The sequence below is a fragment of the Gloeophyllum trabeum genome (genome assembly GCF_000344685.1).
Source record: "Gloeophyllum trabeum ATCC 11539 unplaced genomic scaffold GLOTRscaffold_00022, whole genome shotgun sequence".
NCBI lineage: Eukaryota > Fungi > Basidiomycota > Agaricomycetes > Gloeophyllales > Gloeophyllaceae > Gloeophyllum > Gloeophyllum trabeum.
This window is the reverse complement of record NW_006920431.1, coordinates 40,582-59,284: the sequence shown is the minus strand read 5'-3', so window position 1 is coordinate 59,284 and position 18,703 is coordinate 40,582. Positions and strand designations below refer to the sequence as shown.

At 54.8% G+C, this 18,703-nt stretch overlaps 4 protein-coding genes across 4 annotated transcripts; 3 read left to right on the top strand and 1 right to left on the bottom strand.

Annotated features, from left to right (window-relative positions):
* Positions 1-2,852: 2,852 nt before the first annotated feature.
* Positions 2,853-5,959, top strand: GLOTRDRAFT_141540 (uncharacterized protein). Its single transcript, XM_007872995.1, has 6 exons — positions 2,853-3,331; positions 3,380-3,891; positions 3,949-4,284; positions 4,346-4,623; positions 4,679-5,608; positions 5,668-5,959. Exons 1-6 carry the CDS (start codon positions 2,908-2,910, stop codon positions 5,681-5,683), a joined length of 2,496 nt encoding a protein of 831 aa, XP_007871186.1. The 5' UTR covers positions 2,853-2,907; the 3' UTR covers positions 5,684-5,959.
* A 4,512-nt stretch (positions 5,960-10,471) lies between these two features.
* Positions 10,472-11,476, top strand: GLOTRDRAFT_97076 (uncharacterized protein; the record flags this gene model as incomplete). The annotated part of the gene is made up of 3 exons (XM_007872994.1): positions 10,472-10,722; positions 10,784-11,100; positions 11,169-11,476. 3 exons carry the CDS (start codon positions 10,472-10,474, stop codon positions 11,474-11,476), a joined length of 876 nt encoding a protein of 291 aa, XP_007871185.1.
* Positions 11,477-12,799: 1,323 nt separating this feature from the next.
* Positions 12,800-14,359, top strand: GLOTRDRAFT_66973 (NAD P-binding protein; the record flags this gene model as incomplete). Its single annotated transcript, XM_007872993.1, has 9 exons — positions 12,800-13,003; positions 13,065-13,152; positions 13,208-13,268; positions 13,318-13,499; positions 13,557-13,627; positions 13,680-13,688; positions 13,753-13,861; positions 13,916-14,035; positions 14,095-14,359. 9 exons carry the CDS (start codon positions 12,800-12,802, stop codon positions 14,295-14,297), a joined length of 1,047 nt encoding a protein of 348 aa, XP_007871184.1. The 3' UTR covers positions 14,298-14,359.
* Positions 14,360-14,587: 228 nt separating this feature from the next.
* Positions 14,588-15,745, bottom strand: GLOTRDRAFT_82382 (uncharacterized protein; the record flags this gene model as incomplete). The annotated part of the gene is made up of 3 exons (XM_007872992.1): positions 14,588-15,256; positions 15,332-15,452; positions 15,510-15,745. 3 exons carry the CDS (start codon positions 15,743-15,745, stop codon positions 14,735-14,737), a joined length of 879 nt encoding a protein of 292 aa, XP_007871183.1. The 3' UTR covers positions 14,588-14,734.
* Between the last annotated feature and the right edge of the window lie 2,958 nt (positions 15,746-18,703).

Genomic DNA, 18,703 nt, shown 5'->3' with positions numbered 1-18,703 from the left:
TCGAGGGGGTGTCAGCCAGACATACCAATGGAGACCCCGCATATGCAACCAGAGACATACAGAACCTCCTACCCACCAGAGTCCATCGGCCACTCGGCGCTCACGTGCTTCCAGGATCCCGCGTAGAATTCCGGAAGATGGTGAGCGCCCGGCGGGGTACGACAAGCGCGACAGCAGAGGAGAGGCGCGCGTGATTACTGGTTCGACGTCGACCCACGAGCGGGGGAGAGACCCCGAGACCCCGGGGGACAAGCTCCGGGAAAATTGACCACGGCAGAGATGGAGTGACGGTGTTGACTGTCACGTAGTGCTCGAACGAGGGCGAGCAGGTTATATCTGAACTGACAACAATAGGGACGACAACAAAGGAGAACGCGTCCCGGGGACAAAGCGATCGAACTGACGTCACCTGTCGAGAGCGCTCATTCACCGCCATCTTCGCCATGTTCTCGTCCCGAGAAAGAATCGCGACATACAGTGGAAGTGGGGTATCGGGAGTGCCCGCCACCAAGGTAAGCTCCCCTTTCCATCCAGTTACTGAAACACATGAACTGTGGTCTCTGGAGGGCCAGAAATGACAGTTACAGTATGATGAACGGATAAAATAGAAAATTGGGGTCAGAGAACGTGTTTTCATACCATCGAAACAATTTATTCCATTTATTCCGAGATTTAAGGAGTGGTACCGAGCGAGAAAAATGCGCCTGACGCCACACAGGCCAGAAATGCTTGCCCGGGATTTGCCGACACGCGTTCAATGGACGCGTGTATGACGCGTCTGGATAGAACGTGTCACTTCTAACAACTCGCGCTGCTATTCTGTGAGTCTCTCATGGTTCGGAACTGATTCTCTTGATGGGCAGGCATAGTAAAGGCTTCTCTGCTGCCCAGAAGGCACATCAAGTTAGCAAGAAAGCAGACAAAATTAATGCACTAATAGAGGTAGTCAAAAGATTTTCAGATGGTTATCCTGCTAATGCTATGGCAGCTTCAACAGATCATATAGAACCAGGGGATGATCAATGAGGACTCAGGTGAAGAGGAATTCTGATTCATGACTAGAATATTGCGCATTTTAGTGGTAAATAAATTATTTTCATTGTATACATTGCATCAGTACTACTGTAAAAATTTTACTAGCAGTATAAAGCATTGAAGTTTGGCTTCGTTGCACAGGAGCCCAACAGGAAACAGGTCATACAGTCAAAGCTCAGACTGAGGAGAACGGCTCGTGGCACACGGACATTTGGCTGGCAGACGTTGCCGACCCTCATCAATGTTGGGAGGATTGCATTTCGTGGAGAACGCACAGGCCGGATGTCGACTGCGGCGCGACCTCGAGGGTTCCCTGACAGTGGAACAAACAGCCAGATTGACGTCACCTGTCGAGCGTACGCCCTCGCCATCCACTGTGCCTGTGCCATAATTGATTCCATTGTAGTCCAGCGACTGGGCAGAGGGCGATGGCGTACGAGCGGGTCATAGCAGATCGAGTACAGTAGAGCCCAGGCGTCGTGCTTTCAGCGTCGAGTACAGTGTGAGGCGCTCAAAACCGACCACTCGGCAATAGGCGAGCCGCGGATCCTATCACGATCGTGGGGAAAAGCTTTTAGGTCCCGAAAACCAGACCAATCGATTCCTTTTCATGAGAGCTTTCGAACCATCTGATTATTTTCTCGAAATTCCGACTTTTGAGAATTTAATTCTTCACGTATTTGAATTTGGGTCGGAGATGTAGCGGAGTTACCATAAAGGGAAGCTTTGTAATCACGGCCAGGGTAGCCGAGCCACGTGCCTGGCTAGGGTTAGGGTGAAGGCACTACTTGCTTTGGACGTATGGGACACTCCCTATCGCAGGAATTCCATCGGAGACCCCCATTTTCGTATTATACAGCCATATGGAGTGATCAGGACGCAGCTGGCCCCCAAATAAATGAGGTTACGTTCGGCGACCCCATATTTGAATGCTTACGTAAGCACCCAGAAAAATGAAAATGCAGGATTACGCATCTTTTGGCCAGGTTTATGTTTCAAATTTTTTTCTCGCGGCCTACGGCGGCATAATTAAGGTGCCACAGAGGTGCCAACTCTTAGTGACATACACTGTAGCTTCTTGGAAACACGCGTTGTCAAGCTCCGAGTAGAGTCGATATCTGACTGATCCGCTCGCGGTGCTCCACAACGCCTGCGACGACACCAGCACCGACTGCGCTCTCGGCTCCGACGGGACGGTGGGAAAGTGACGATGGCGTGGTGAGGCGACAAGGCGGGGCGAGGTGCGGTGTGCGCGGTGACTTCGCCCGAGTCTTTGTGGCGCATTAACATGCACAGTCTTCCACGGATGCTAGATATGAGACCCACTCGGAACATGTGCCTGAAGAATAACACACATATGTACACTTCATGTCGTGCGGTGCCCAGTCCTCCCGCGAAATATAAGCATTATACTTAGATCTGTACCTCATCTCATTAGTTCCCTGGGTCATCTGTGATGATGTCGGTGGTCAGCGGTCAGTTCAATGGGGTGCCACAACTTGAACGGCGGGCACTCCGTTTGCCTACGGAACACTTCGCTCAAGGGGCATACATGCTCCCACGACCGAGTACGCTGCAACTTCGCTCCGCGGATCGGTCTTCTCGCCGCAAAAGGCAGTCATCTGGGGATAGGGTTAAGCTTCGCGTGACGTCATGGGCGGGAGCACTCCAGGATTTGGCAAACGCGTCTCCAAATGCAGGCAGCAAGTGTCAAGGTGGCTCACCGCTGCAGGATGACGCTCACGAACGTCATACGCCCGCCCTCCACCTACTTAACGCGCGCGTCTCGTCCGTTGCAACTCCAGATTTCCGCTTTCCCGTACTACCCCCACCACCCATACACGACTGTTGACGACCGACCGCTAGCCAATAATGTCGCTCCCGACCGCCCCGAAAGACATCTCGGACCACCCCGCAAAGGGCTCCGTCGTCGACCCCGTCAACAAGCAGCAGAAGGACGCGGATGTCGACCGCAAGCTGCGGCTGTACGGCGTCATCGAGGCCTTCCGCCAGGGCCGCCTGCCCGACAACCAGCAGATCGACCGCACGCTCAAGTACGTGCTCGACCACGAGCCCGTTGATACCAGCGCGCTCTCGCCCGAGGGCAAGCGGCTCATCCAGGACACGCGCGATATCATCGAGACGGCGCGCGTGATCGTCCAGGACAAGAATGCGGACGAGCTCTTCCAGAACTTTGTCTGGCACACGCGCGACGTGAATGCGGACCAGGTGAAGAAGGACCCGAACGAGGTCCTGCCTGTCGACCAGGAGAAGGCGAGAAATGACTCGAAGCAGGGTGAGTACGCATTTTTCTCGTGTCTACCCCCCTCTGACTCCCTCCCAGCCGTCCAGCACCTGCGCACCCTGCTGTCGCTCGTGCTGACCAACTCGGAGGTCCGCAAGCTGCTCTCCGACTTTTCCGTCATCGGGCGCGACCTGCTCGCCAAGGGCGCCGCCAAGGCCGCGTCGAAGATTGGGCCGGACGAGGAGCGGCTGCGGCAGGTCGACGACACGGCGCCGAACGACCAGTTCGTCACCGAGGGCGGGCGCACGGTCGGCCCCGACGAGACGCCCGTGCTCGAGGCGAAGGTGCCCGGCATGGACGCGACCATCAAGCAGCACCCGCGCGACGAGCCCGGCTCGGGCACGAAGGTGCTCGTCAACGGCGAGGAGAAGACCGGCGACCAGGCCGCGCGTGAGGGCCGCGAGCGCATGGAGGAGCTGAGGAGACAGGGGAAGGGCCAGGCGGAGAGGCAGGCGGACGAAATTCAAAAGGAGGTGAATGATACCCCGAGCGACACGGAGGAGGCCAAGGAGAAGAAACAGGGTCTCGTTGATCGTATGCGCGGTATGAGGGTGAGTGATTCTGTGTCTGCATCAATGGCGGGACGTGAGGACTGATGACGACATTAGGACGGCCTTGTGGACCGCATCCCGCAGCAACACAAGGACCGCGCGAACGAGCAGGTCGAGCGCGGTAAGACGTTCCTCAGGGACGAATACTTCCCGGAGGAGCGCCGCGACCAGTTCATTTTCCGTGGCAAGAAGGTCATCATTGAGTGCCAGAAGCACAATGACTACCAGGAGAGCGTCCGGTGGTTGCTCAGCTTCGTCGAGGAGTACGCTAAGCATGGCAAGACGGCGCACGAGAACGTCAAGGACCACGGACAGCAGGTCGCCGGTGATGGCTCGATCAAGACCGCCACGAGCGAGTTGAGAACGTTGCTGGAGCGGTTCGCGAACAACCAGGTAAGTGTTGCGAATGGTCTGAATGAGTGACGCGAGAGGTTGATGACTTGCTATGTTCAAGAGCATGGACTCGATTATCGACGCTGTGAACGCGCTCATCGAGGACGCGCGCAACGACCAGGAGCTGCGCGAGTGGTTCCAGCGCGTCGACACGTACGTGCGCAAGGTGCTGCTCGAGCCCGGCTTCGTCATCGAGCCCCAGTGCAACCGCGAGGGCAACGAGGTCAAGGACTCTGGCCGCCGGTTCTACGACGACAAGTACAAGGGCCACTTTGACAACCTGTTCAACACGATCAGCGGGTGGTTCCGCGCGATGGGCGATGACCCGCTTAACAAGAGGTGGGTGCCTATTGGTTGTCTAGGTGTGGGATAGGTCGCTGACGTTGCGTTGTAGGTTCGGCAATGACTGGGCCCGTCTTACTCGCGACCTGCTGTTCGACAGCGAGGGTAGTCTCAAGTACAAGCCCGAGTTGTGGAACGACGTGCGCAAGGTCATCCTGCCGACGTTGGTCGATCAGGTCGGCTACATCCCGATTCCGCGCATCGAGTACACGGACAAGGAGCTGGATCTTGTTATCGAGAATCTGACGCTCTCGGGCCGGAACGTGTTCCCGAACTATGTCACGCTGGAGGCGCACAACCACATGAAGTTCTCGCCGTACAACGCGATCGCGGACGAGATGCACCACGAGTTCACGCTCACGCTTGGGCAGATCCAGGCGGACATGCGGGACGTTGCGTTCTACTTCCGGAAGAAGACGGGTATCCCGAAGTTGACGGACAGCGGGCTTGCGGACGTGCTGCTCGGCGGCAGCGGCCTGACGGCGACGATTCACCTGGTCGGCAGCAACAAGGACCGGAGCAGCGTGTTCAAGGTGAAGGACGTGAACGTGAAGGTGGACACGCTGAAGTTCTCGATCCGGGACAGCAAGCACGATATGCTGTACAAGACGCTGCGGCCGCTGGCGACGGGCCTCGTGAAGAAGCAGATCCAGAAGGCGTTGGAGGGTGCGCTGAAGACGGGCTTGGAGTACGTGGACGGGCAGCTGGTGAGCGTGCGGGACCGGTACCAGGACGCGAAGGCGAGCGACGAGAAGAGCCGGACGCAGGCGCTGCAGGAGCTGTTCCAGAGCAAGCAGGAGGAGGCGAAGGACAAGGCGAGCAAGGCGGAGAGTAAGAAGGAGGAGCGGGGGAGTCAGTTTAAGGTGGTGAGCAAGCGGGACAGTGTGTTGATCCCCGAGGGAGGGCACCCTGCTGGGTGGGTGAACCGCACGCAGGAGAGGAGCGAGGCTGCTGTCAGTGGGAAGGATTGGAGGAGCGATGCGTGAGTCTTACTTTGCTTTACTTGGGATCGCGATGAGGTGCTGACGCGCTTGTTACCAGGTTCAACATCGTGTAATTGGTCCTACCTCGAGGGCGCGCTGCAAGATCTTTCTCTTTCGCCGAGCGCCTGCCCGCGTACGTTGCATGATTTACGACTTGTTACGATATGTCTCCTTACGACGGCGCTCCCTCTTTGATAATCGCTAATTCTTGGTCTCCCTCCTTTACTATTGTATTTTTGTGCGGCCTTGTACATGTACACCTATGTTTCTGAATACCCCGATGAAGTAGCTTACGAGTATTTGTACACGAGAGTTTGGAGGGAGTGTAATGGAATTTCGTTTTACCCTTCTCTGTGTCTTGAACCAGATGGGTGATTTGGCTTGTCTTTACTACAACTATAGAGCTCAGTGACCTGAGTTCTTGGCAGCGGTTAATCACAAGCTGTAATTAACAGGTTAATTACTTGTCAATATCTCAGGGTCGGATTTCCCTTGGTTAATTACCCTGAACCGGGTATTCGGGATATGGTCGTCCAAGGAGACTCTGGGCAGTGTCGGGGTGTATCTGGTGTTTCGTGAGCGACTACAAGCCACTCTACGGAGGACGAGACAGTTATGCCACCTACTGTGCAGGCAATGAGGTTGTTTTCGTCGTGTGCTAAGCCTGGTCTCTCACGCTGCTCGATGACTTGTTCCTCACAGTACTGCTCCTACGAAGGCTTTCAAGTGCTCCAAAGAGAACATGTCTCTACATTTATTGAGGTCTTAGGGATGTGTTTTACGAGCACCGACTCGAATGTATTGTCGAGGACACGGAATGTGGCCAAATGTGGCCTTTCGGTTATTGACAATGTTAATTACATGTTAATAACTACAATTTTTGTTAATAACGTTGATAACGCTGTCGAGAACCCAGCGGAGAGTAATTCACCGAGCTCTATACAACTAGTACAAGCGCGATACAACCGTCGTATCTGATCGGTCGATATTGTCTTCCTTTGTGGAGGTGGTCTCATTAATATGTGGTCGGTCCGGCTGTTCTGCATGCTCCTGCGTCGCCCTACTCGACAACTCCGAGCCCGTCCAGCTGCTTTCACTCCATCTCTGCCACCCTCTCCGGATCGGTCGCGTTTGTCGTGTAGCTCTCGGTGATTCCTGCACTTGCGCGCCGACGTCAAGCCAGCAGTCACGCTGGAGAGGTTTGACTCATTTACTCGGGGCTCGTTGGATATCACAGTTTCCAATACTCCACAGTGGGATTGTGGGGAGATGCGAGCTCCCCCGACTGGCCGGGACGCCGTTGTTCCTTGCAATTGGGGGATGCCACTCGTACGTTCCGCAATCCCGTTTGCTAGGCCTTAGGGCCGAATGGGAGTGGTCGGTGAGAGGTACCGCTTGTCAGAGGGTTCGACGGTGCGTAAGTAGTCTCAAGCTGGTGTCACTGGAGCTGATCGCGAGCGGTTCCCTCACCCAGCCCGTTCGCCCGATGCCCTCGTCTCTGCCCCCCTCTCGGCGTATTCGGGAGCTCCCCGTAAACTGCGGGCTTGAAGTGTTGGCTGGTATGGTGCGATGTAGACTTACTCTGGACAGATGACATCACATGCCTCTCTTTGTCTGTACGACTCGCGCAGTTCCGCTGTGCACGAAACACATGCGTACTTCCCTTTGTGCTTGTCCCCCCATTGTTTTTATCTGGTTATATCCCGCCTCCCCGGTCCCGTCGATCTCTGGCACCTCCCCACGTACCGTGCCACCAACATGTCCTGACTCCGCCAGGCTCTGAGTCTCAGAGTCTGAGTGACTCTCCCGCCTCGTGGGTCGAAATCAAACCAGTATTCGTTGCTGGTGAGGTTTTGATTCACGCGCGCGCGCTGAGTCGCTTCCTGATCGCCTTCCCGGTTCGTCGGATGCTCAATTTTGCCCAATTTGCACAGAAGGGTTCAACGACGGGAACCTCGCGGTTGCTTTCCAGAAATGCCACGCGCCCACGCACGACAGGGAGCGGTTCGCGGAGACGTGCCAATTTTCCGGGGGTTCGTCGTGCTGGTGTCATCGACGGCTGTTAAGCTGTTTAAAGACGTCCCCCTCCCCAGAGGCGAGCTCTTTGTCTCCCCGTCCCGGTATGCTCGCTGCCACCGCCCACCCTCCCGTGACTGCCGAAACGCCCCGCCTGGGTGCGGGGGTCGGTACGCGCACTCCTGCTGTCTGCGAATGCCGCGACATTGTTTTGAGAAGTACTTTCTGTACGGCGCGGCGCAGCGATGTGAGGCGTCTACGCGCCCTCCCTGTTCTGGAAGAATCGTCATTCGCGATGTTACTTTCTCAGCGCGGCAGCGCGTGGCGGGCGCGCTTTCCCTTCGAGGCGTCCCGACCACACGAACGAGGAGCTGGTGCAACGCCCGCCACTTGTCCCTTGCGTCGGTCTCGGAGAGGAACACGCTGGCTGCATGCAATCGCCCTCTACGCCCTGATTCCGCGCTCGGTCCGTACATACATACCCGCCGTATCACTGCTCTCTTCATCTTTGACTGATGCGATGAGTGGCGACACGGCGTCTGGACGTAGGCGGTAGGATGCGCACGCGTCCGCGCCGCTCTGACCTCTTGGGTCAGCTCTCACTGGACTCTCAGTGCGTGTTGGCCAAGGGGCCGGGCGGTGGGTGCGCCACGTCGCTTCGATGTCCCACCTCTAAGGCGGGATACTGTGTGGGTACGTTCCTTCACAATACTGACACGCCGACCTGCCCTTGGGAGCAAGGCAGGGTGATAGTCCACCTGTAGGCTGGTGGGTGCGTCCTTGTCCGGCCCTCGGCAATGACCGTCAATGTAACCGTCCTCGCCGTCGCGACCTCCCTCCTCACGAGTCTCCGATTCTGGCGGGTCCTGGGGTGGTGGGGCCGCGCGGTGAGTACTTGTCCGTGATTGGTTGCGTAGTTGCTGTCGAACGAGCAAGGGGCTGGTACGTGACGGGGGGAAGCCTGATCTTATCCATGCTTTTCCGTCGTCACGGGTGGGCGGTGCCGAGTGTCCTCGGCGCGCGGAGATTCGCGGGGCCGTATGCGCTCAAGACATTAGGGCAAATGGTGAGTCTTGCCACGATCCCTGGTCCTTCGACTCTTACGAAGTATCGCGTCTATAGGCAATGTTCCAGATCCACCCCTGTCATGGGCGCCCAACAAGAGGGTTGTATGCGTGCGTCGCGTGAATAATCGTCCAGGCTTACCCCGAGTGTCCGTGCCACCTCTCCGTATCCACCTCTCTCGCGCTCCGGGCAATCCTCGCCACCCAATGGAACAAACATAGACGCACGACTTTCTTGCTCGTGCCCTCGGGCGCGCAGATACGACAATCCTCTGGCATACTTGTCATCAGGGACATATCCTGAATGGATCACAGAGCGTCGACGTCTCTACGTCCTCTGACCATCACGGGTGAGTGTCTTGTTGCAGGATGGGCCGAGTGTACGTGTTGATGCTGTGCGTCGCTGAGTCGATGCGCGGCCCGGTACTCGCTGCTGCTGACGACAGCCGCCCTCTCCCCGCTGACCCCTCTCATGAGGATACGGACACGATATTCCTAGGCGATGGTCGGACGCCACACGTGCGTCCTATCCCCACCGAGCATATACCCAATCGCATTTCGCAATTCTGAGCATTGAACAAGCAGCGGGGCGGCAGTGCCGCGACCCGAGGAGGAATGGTGCGTAGTGTGTTTGCCTGCTGGACTTGTCTGTTCGCGCCCCCCCCCCCCGGCTCTACCGTAATCGTCCGGGTGCATATCGCGCCGAAGCACCTAGGCGATTACGGGCGGGCGGCATCGGTGCCCCACAGTCTCCTCCTCACGTGGTCTGTCCCTGTCCGTATGCAAGATTCTCTCAATTATGTTAGGTGAAGGCGCTTCCCTGGGTGTACCGGGGCTGCGTGTCGCTAAGGTGTCCGCGGCGGACGGGTTCTCGCCATCTTGAGCTTTGCACCAATAAAGACTTCGATGTGCTCGAAGCTCCTTGGTGGGTGGGTGTGGGTACACGCGTCCTTCGCTCGTACCCGGGCGGCCTGAAACGTCATTAGCATGAGATGAGTCCTATTAAGATGCTCGTGGCCGACTTTGATACTCGTGTCTCCTCTTGAAGGTAGCGGATTGAGGGCCGGCTCTGAACGAGCACAGTATACCGCCCCAAGATCCCAGGTCACATCCAGCGCTGGCTGAAGCTTCCATGACCACTGTCCGAGGCCCTCTGTGATGCGTTGCTATCACTTTTCCACATGTCCGCCGCTCTCTCCTCGCTTGTGCCGCAGATTCTGTTCTCCGTTCGGAGAGAGTCTGTTGCACAAGCGCGGGCGGAGGCGCACCTGCGGACCTCCGACCTATCGGAAGGGAAGAGTGTTCGGTAATCGACGGCAGGATTACGGAAAGCTCTCAGCCTCTCCGACTGCTGGACGGGGAGTCTTATCGGTCGTTTTCCAATGCCACGTGCAGCTACCTTGCTCGATCAATGGACCTTGTTGAGGCTGACCAGCGCACTTGACTGAATTCAGAATATGAAGCTATATAGTTCTTCCATGCCCTGTTTACAATCAATATGACCTCTGCGATAGTGTGCCCCATCCCGCAAAGGACTGAGGAGGGATAAGATGCAGGCCAGACGGAGCTTCACTTCGTTATGCTCATACGCCGCGCTGCAAAAGCTGTTATCAGGTTCTGTCGTAGCTGTACTCAAAAATTGGGATCCCATGCACGTACCGGACGGCTATGTATCACTAGAGGGGATGCGACTCGACGCGAGTTGTCACACACACGTGACTCGTCACCATTCGCGTCCTGGTCGCGATTGCGAATTAACGCCTCACCCGTTCATCACACGAGATGATTGCACAGCAAGGACTTCAGAAATACGAAGACCTGTGGTACGAGGATGGAACAATTGTTCTCCAAGTCGGGAATACCCTCTTCCGCGTATATCGCGGTGTGCTCGCTGAGCATTCTTCTACGTTCCGAGACATGTTTGCAATACCCCAGCCCGATGAAATCGACTCATACGAAGAATGTCCCCTTGTTGCCCTGCATGACCATGCTTCCGAGATGATCCATTTTCTGCTTGCCATCTTCAAACCCGGGTAAGTGGATACCCAGCTACACTCCTCTCCCCCGCTTCTACTTAATTTTGCCGACATGTAGCTATTTTGAACAGGCTTCGACGACCAGCCGACCATTTATCATCTCTGTCCTTCGTCTCGCCACAAAATATAATGCCGCCGTACTCCGTTCTCGCATCATATCCCTTCTCACCTCGTACTATCCTTCAACACTCGAAGCTTGGGAAAACCGTGCATCATCCCCCGTTGCACATCTCTTCACGGACGGCGACTTCATGGCAGCCTACATGGCACTAACGTGCAATATCACGACAATTCTCCCGGCATCCCTCTACTGCTGCTGCATGCGGTATCCTACCAGCTCACTGCTCAATGGATTCAAGGCCGCGCCGCCTAGCGGTACTTCCGACCCAGTCGCCGCCCCGTGGCTGCCATTACAATGGATCCTCACCTGCGTCATGGCCAAGGAAAGATAAAGGCAGCCTGTCGTAGCACCCTGAACTCGCGCGACTTCTTCAAGAAGGCGAACAGGTGCCGCGAAATGTCTTGCCGGAACGCGTTATATCGCTGGCGCGTGACGGAGGAGGGCGACTGGGACGATCACTTCTACGACATCCTGAAGGGTGACGAAATGGACAGCGTAGCTTGCACGACGTGCAACGAAGGTGCAGAGGAGCTTTTCACGGAACTCCGGGAGGACGTGTGGGATAACCTGCCTAGTTATTTTGGTCTGCCCGATTGGGAGGACCTTCGCAAAACACTGTCCGAGGAATGATTCTGCAGCGTCAACGTGGTATCGTAGGATCCTAGCATTAGGGACGGGTCTAGCTTTCTATTGCTCATGTCTTCTGCTGATCAGCCTTTCTGGTAATAACATTCGGCCTTGACTCTGGCTCTGGATGGGTGGTAATATGCTGTACTTGGTTTGGAATATAATGCTTAATCGTGTTTTTTGATCATATCATAGCATCCAAGTAATAAGTCTTATACCCCGCAACCTTGGAGCGTCTCGACTCCATCTCCGTCGCAGATTATGGCTCGGTAGTGACGTATCATGTGTCAGGAGGCATGATAGCCTTGAAACTCTGCCTGGGGTCGCTATATATGTAGGAAGGGCCGTTCCAGGTAGTGTCCCCCATCGAGTTCACAGGCCTCGGCCTCCGAGAATATTTACCACAGCAGCCAACGCAATCCCAGCACTGCAGGCACTAGAACCTGGGGATTCCTATTGTGCTATTGGAGTTGAGTTTGACCAGCCGGCTCCGAGTCCCCCCCTTCGCTTGACAAATATTACTCGCCGTCCTCGCCGCCTGTGTATCTGACTCCAACCAATATTAAAATCTAACTCAACGTCAGCGGGCGCTGGAGAGTTCATCCAACGATACGAGCTGGGTTGCATGGGGTTCATGGAATGCTCGCATCGATCCACGCCATCGGGAGGGGGATACAAAAGGCCAACTCCTCGACGGGATGCTTACAAGTGGTATTCTTGCGAGGCGGTCCTGCGATCACGCGAATCGCAACCCAATTTACGCAGCATAATCGTTCGTTGGAAAAGGTAGTTTGTGTGAGGGTGATACGTCTCCAAGGGTACGTGCTCCTTGTGTACTAGACGGCGTGGTCAGTCTGGCTATCAGGAGTCTACATGTAGTGTGCCTCGCGATCATGCCGGACATAAGTATCGTCCGCTTGAAAACCTGTGGACACTCTTCTTCTTGAAGAGGTGGCACCTCTTCAAGAAGAAGACCAGGTACTTAGCAAGAGAATTAAAGACGTTGAGAACTTGTGAGAGATTCCGATTCAAGCATTCAAGGTTGTCCTTGTTAGCGCTGCGTCTCGCGATTGTGCCAGTGGCAGTGCACTTATCTCGGACGAACACAGCGCTGGAACGCCGTTCCGAAGCGCTGCCAGTGTGTTCACATGCGCATGGATGCTAAGTATACTAAAAATCTTCCCAGATTGTCTCAGAAGAATCGACTATGTCATCACGAGCTTGCGACCTTAGTCAGGGACTTATGGTTCATCCTCCTGCCATGGAAGAGGAACGATAAATAGCTAGAGAAACCCTCATGCCCCTGCCCACCGTCCACCGTCCACCATGCCGGCCGTAGCACCTCCAAGCAAAGTCCTTGTTACGGGAGCGAATGGATACATTGCCATCTGGGTTGTGCGTCGTCTCCTCGAGAAGGGGTATGCAGTCCGAGGAACCGTGCGATCAGAGTCCAAGGCAACGTACTTGAGGCATCTCTTTAGCACGTACGGTGATAAACACGAGGTTGTGGTCGTTGAAGACATTACGAAGGTATTCTGGAGCCGTACGAAGCGGTGCTTAACAGTAGGCTGACAGAAAGCCACGACCATAGGAAGGTGCATTTGACGAGGCTGTCAAGGGTGTGGATGCCATTGAACATACAGCGTCACCATTTCATCTCAACTGCGACGATCCCAATGGTACGCTCTCTCGCACTACCGCATTCCAGTAGCAAATCACCAGCTGTCGCCGCAGAGTTCATCGAGCCAGCGGTCAAAGGCACCACAGGAGTGCTCCAGAGCGCTCTCAAGTACGGGTGAGTATCCCGCTCTGGCCCTGGACGATATTATTGACACGGGACGTAGAAGCAATGTGAAGCGCATCGTCGTGACGTCGTCCTGCGCTGCCGTACTCGAGATTCCTACCAGCCCCAGAGTCTTCACGGAGAAGGACTGGAATCAGCAAGCTCTCAAAGAAGTGGAAGAGAAGGGTCGGGATGCTCTGGTTATGAACAAGTATCGCGCCAGCAAGACCCTAGCTGAGAAGGGTATGAACCCTTGTCAGCGCTATCGCGTTATCTTACTTAGCGTCGGAAACCTTACAGCCGCTTGGGAATTTGTCGAAAAGAACAAGGGATCAATCGGGTGGGACCTGGTCGTACTGAACCCTCCTTATGTTAGTCCATATCAATCAGACTGGACGTTGTCACTGATGACGATTGTAATAGGTCTTCGGCGTAAGTCAATTCCAACTCTCGAGTTTTACCTCGCTGATTCCGACCGTATGCTGTATTTCTGAAGCCCATCATCCATGATGTACCAGGACCCGATCAGATCAACACGTCGATGGCTGAGTTTTACAATACATTGCTCAAAGGGGCCAAGGACGAGAAGACACTTGCTACTCTAGGTGCGAACTCAATTGCGTTATTATTACAATTTGGCTGAACTGCGTTATGAACAGGGAATTGCTGGATCGACGTCCGAGACCTCGCGCTTGCTCACGTCTTAGCCATCGAAACACAAGAGGCAGGGGGAAACCGGTTCATCGTTTCTCAAGGCACATTCAAGTGGCAGGACTTTGGTGCGCTCTCTTCCCTTCCTTGGCCTGCACCCTACCGAACCTGATTATCTGGCCCTTAGTCGACGCTGCGCATGAAGCAGGTGTCTATCCTGAGTCTGCCCTTTCCAAAGGCACGCCGGGCGCCGGTTACGGGCCCGGAGTGACGCATATGATCAGCTACGATACGAGTAAGGCCGCGAAGGTCCTGGGTCTTGATAAGTATATAAGCAAAGAGCAGTGTACTAAGGATTCTTTGGAGGATTTCAAGAAGAGGGGATGGTAGGCAATACTCACGGAACATGAAGAGATGTACTTGGTAGCCGCCAGTGAAACAATATGATGACCGGAATGGAACTGGCTACTTACATTTTTTCCTGAAAAGAACGGTAAGGAAGATATCTCAGCCATTGACTGCATGAGGTGCTACACAGGCACTACGTCTGTTCCTACGACTACGGGCCTTGTCCTGTATTTATATGGATCTTATGTGCGTGGCTTCATACTATCTTTCGACTTCTTTGTCAGAGCACGCGCATTACCTGAGCCTTCCAGTCTTCACGTCTATCGCATTGGTCCCTGGAATAAATCACTATAGCCAGGCTCCCTGGTAACAACATTGTCCATTCATTGTAACGTCCAAGTAATGTTTGATTCATATAAGTCCGTGACAATGGAGTGTCTCGACCTCATCCATGTCTCCTATTATGCTGAGGTACGATATCAATTATAAGGAGGAATGGTAGTGTTGAAGATCTGCCTGGAGTTGCTGGGGACACCGAAGTCCCAGTTAACCAAGCCGCTCAAAGTGGTGTCATCCGTGGGCGGGTTCACGGGGCTCGGCTCCTCGTTGACAACCGCAGCGAACACGATGCCCACCAAGCCCTCCGGGATTGTTGTCGTGCCATTCGAGTCGATTTCCGAGCTGTAGACGTTCAAGCCCGAGTAGTATGCCATGTACAGCGGGGTGCTCGTGTTCGAGGGACCGACGTAGCCCTCTGGGAGGGACACGGTGATCTGCGAGCCGGGCGTGGGGGTCGCGGGGGTGACTGTGGCCGCAGGGAAGGGCTTCACGAACAGGGCCGGGTTGGTGGATGGGCACGAGCCGGGAACGATGAACTGGGAAGCGATGGAATACACGCCGGAGGGCTCCAATGGAGTCTGGAAGTCTGTTGACCAGGGGCTTCCTTTCAGCGCGGCGGAAGAGAGCCACGAGGCCTGGCGGGCTTCGGTGGCTAAAATAGCCTGTATAATGGAAGAGAAGAGAAGGGGCTTCGATCAGACGGAAATAACACATTGCAATTTTGACTGAGTACGTACGCCAGCGGCATTCAGGTTGGTCTTGCTGGTCAGGTAGTGGGCTGATCCCAAGTACGCAGCGGTACCCACACCCTCTATGGACGCGGACATCGTGACGAAAGACGCAACGTCAGTGTATGGGCTTGACAACCACCAATAATAAGCACAAATACAAATTCATGGAACGGAAGTCCCTCACTAGCTGTAATTGCATGCCTGCGTCGCGTTGACCCCGTTCGCTTCAATAGCAGCAGTCAAGAAGGCGACATGATCTGCCTCGTGGTCTCCGATTTGTTGGATGCGCCCACGAACCCAGGCAGGGAAGCCAGCGTCGAGGAACGCCTGTTCATCATATTTCGTAAGACCGGAGACGTAAAAGGCGTTTTCAATGTGCTCCAATGTCAAAGCGTATTGGAGAACGGATATGTCTAGCATGATCGGCTCATTCAAGCCTAATTCATACTTGGTCAGGGAGAGAGACGTACATACCAGTGATGTTCTGAGTATCAGTACGCTTCACCGGAGCACCGAACACCGAGCTCGCACCAATAAGACCGACGAGGAGGGGAGCGAAAAACAGCATCGTGGTCTCAAGTAGACGTCGACTTCGTCAAAGCCGTAGAGGTTCCCTGGACTGCGAGGTGGAGGGTGACCGGGGAATAAACATGCATCCCGTCGGGCTTATATACAAAACAGGTCCCGTACCAAGCAGACGGGTTCGAGCATCAGGAATGTTACAGCATACGGCGCTCATGACCTGAAATTCAGACAATCGATCTAGGCAGAGATTCCTCGAGACGTCAGGACGCGAACCCCGAGTGGGGGGAGAGCGGAAGAAGCCTCGCCGCGATTGGCTGGGGATCCCGGGCGACTGGCGCTGTGAGATGTGATTGGTCAGGACGCGCCGAAACCACTCCCTCGGTGATGTCGTGCGCTCGGAGGCAGAGATGCTAAATATACGCCCCGGGTTTCACGAAAACGCTGAGTTCGGTAAAGGCTTCGTCGGGCCTTGCGCCTGACATGGTGCTGACTATCGCCTCGGTGTTCTTTTGGCTCTTGAAGTACGGTCGCAGTTAGCATGGCACTGAGCTAGAACCAAAGTGTTGTGCCGACCATTCAGCAGTACACAGACATGCGGCTGACCTTTCGTTGTCCGTGCAGCCAGAGACATGTGGCGGGAACTTGCGAGTCAGACGCCTGACTCTCGCTCAGCACAGGCACAGAGACGCTGATCACCGGAATTCTGTCTGGCTTGAGTGACGCCGAAGTTGACGGGATGCGTCCTCATAGTATCATTTCCCTGACAGGCAGGCCACCAGTCTTAGTCCTGTTTCCCTGGGATACTGCTGGTTGGTAAGATTGTGACGTCACTCACCATCGCAGGCTGTGTATCGACCCATTTCGGATCGAGTCACAGCTGAATATGAATGGAGGACCACCAAAGCAGCATGTACGCGCTAGTACGCGGCGGACGTAGAACCCAATCTGTTTTCAGGACAACGGCTTCACTAAGAGGTCCACCTCAGTCGGACTGTCGCACTACCGCGAATCATAGGACGCAATGCTGCTACCCGGGCAGCCTAGGCAGTGAATCTGCGAGATGGTGGCGATCAGAGTGACTCAGGCTTACTGGGGAATTCCAGAGACCACTCACCTGTAGCTAGCTGTGCTGCACAGGTGTAAGAAAGGCGCAAAAGCACACTCATAGCGTGCAGCGGGAAGAGTCGGACACTCCAACGGCGAGCGAACGGCTCCAGATGGGGAGAGGAGGCATTGAACGTTGCTGAATCATGCTATGAGGGGCGGGCATAACGGATTAGATGCGATGAATAGCCGTTCAGGACAGGCGACGTGGAGAGACACTTGGAAGGCTACGTGGAGGCCGACAATCTCGGGGCATCAAGAACGACAGTTTCGCGTCGTGGAGACCGTACGACACGTTAACTATGTCGCATCAGTACAAGAGATGCGCCAGTATGAGTATGGCCAGTGTGTGGATGGCGATCTTCAAGAATTTCAGAGTGAAGATTTCTTATGATCCGTCCTGCCCAAGACCAGAGGCAGAAAAGTGAATAGACAATAGACCACGTCCTCTCTAGATGATCCCTCAAGCATTCCACCAAAGAGGTGAGCGCTAGCCCACTGGCAGGCCTCGCTGCTCGTAGATCATGCCGGCGACCTGAAGGGAGCTTGAAAATGAAGCATACGGGTACGACGTACCGTGAATGACGCAGTTGCAATACGTTGTGTTCAGCAGATATACAGTATATACCGTGTGGCTCTCGGATGCAACATGCAAAAATCCGCCAGTGGGTCGCACTCATCTGAATCGTGAGGGACAAGCGCTTGGCCATGGCATTTCTTCGCCCTCCCACCCTGACATCAGCTTTACACGAAGAAAACGAGTCATTTGTGACCGTGGTGGGTCGTCCTTCATTGAATCATCCAATACTGCATCGAAGCGTTTACGTTCTCCCTAAATAGGAAACAGGACGAGCAAGGCGCTCCCGTCAGCAATTCCACCGCGTACATACAGGCTGAACTCATGTTGAGATTATATCCTGCTCCGCTCCATCGTCCAAGCACGGCCAAAGCCCGCTCTTCTGGTTGACTCAGAGTACCCAGCTTGCAGCAACGTAGAGTCCAGTCCGATTCGACCTACATTTTGCAGGGTACGTATATTCCTATCCGCGCTATTACTATTTGAGCCTTCCTTGACCTTGAGGGATCTACTTGTATATGATTTGCCAGCTACTTAGCATGTCTTTGTCTCGATCCTCCGTACTAAGGGTCGCCGCAAGTGTCATCGGCACCATTTTCGTCGCCGCGGGCGTCAACGCCGTCATCAGCAAATTGTCCCGCGGCTGGTAGTGGCTGGCACTTATTCCAGTTATTTTAGCACGTCTACAATCGCATTACCAGCCGAATACCAGACTTGTATTTATGATAAGCCAACCGCCTGTTGAGATACGCTTACCAGAGGATTATCTTATCATTCTATATATATACCCTTAGCAACAGAGCAACCACCAGCGCCTGACTGATGCGCGTCGCCTCACGTGCTAAGTTCAACATGACGGACTTTGAACTTGACTTAAAAGCGCGCCGCAGTTCGACATCGTCGCTCATCCCCCCTCTCCCTCGTATCACGACTAAGTCCCTTACACAGCCCTCACATGCTTCTGAATGGTGGCATGCCGTCTACTATAACTCTCCGCGGGTAAGTTCTCTTTGTGAACCCGTTGCCTCTCCTTAAACCGCCTAAGTACCTTCCTACAGCGCGTGTACGGCGGGGTTGATGTGACCTAGAAGTGGCCCTCATCGTGTATCGACATGTCTTGGTTGTGGGTAAGCCATTTCTCTCTGTTACTGTGTGCCCATATTCATAGGTTC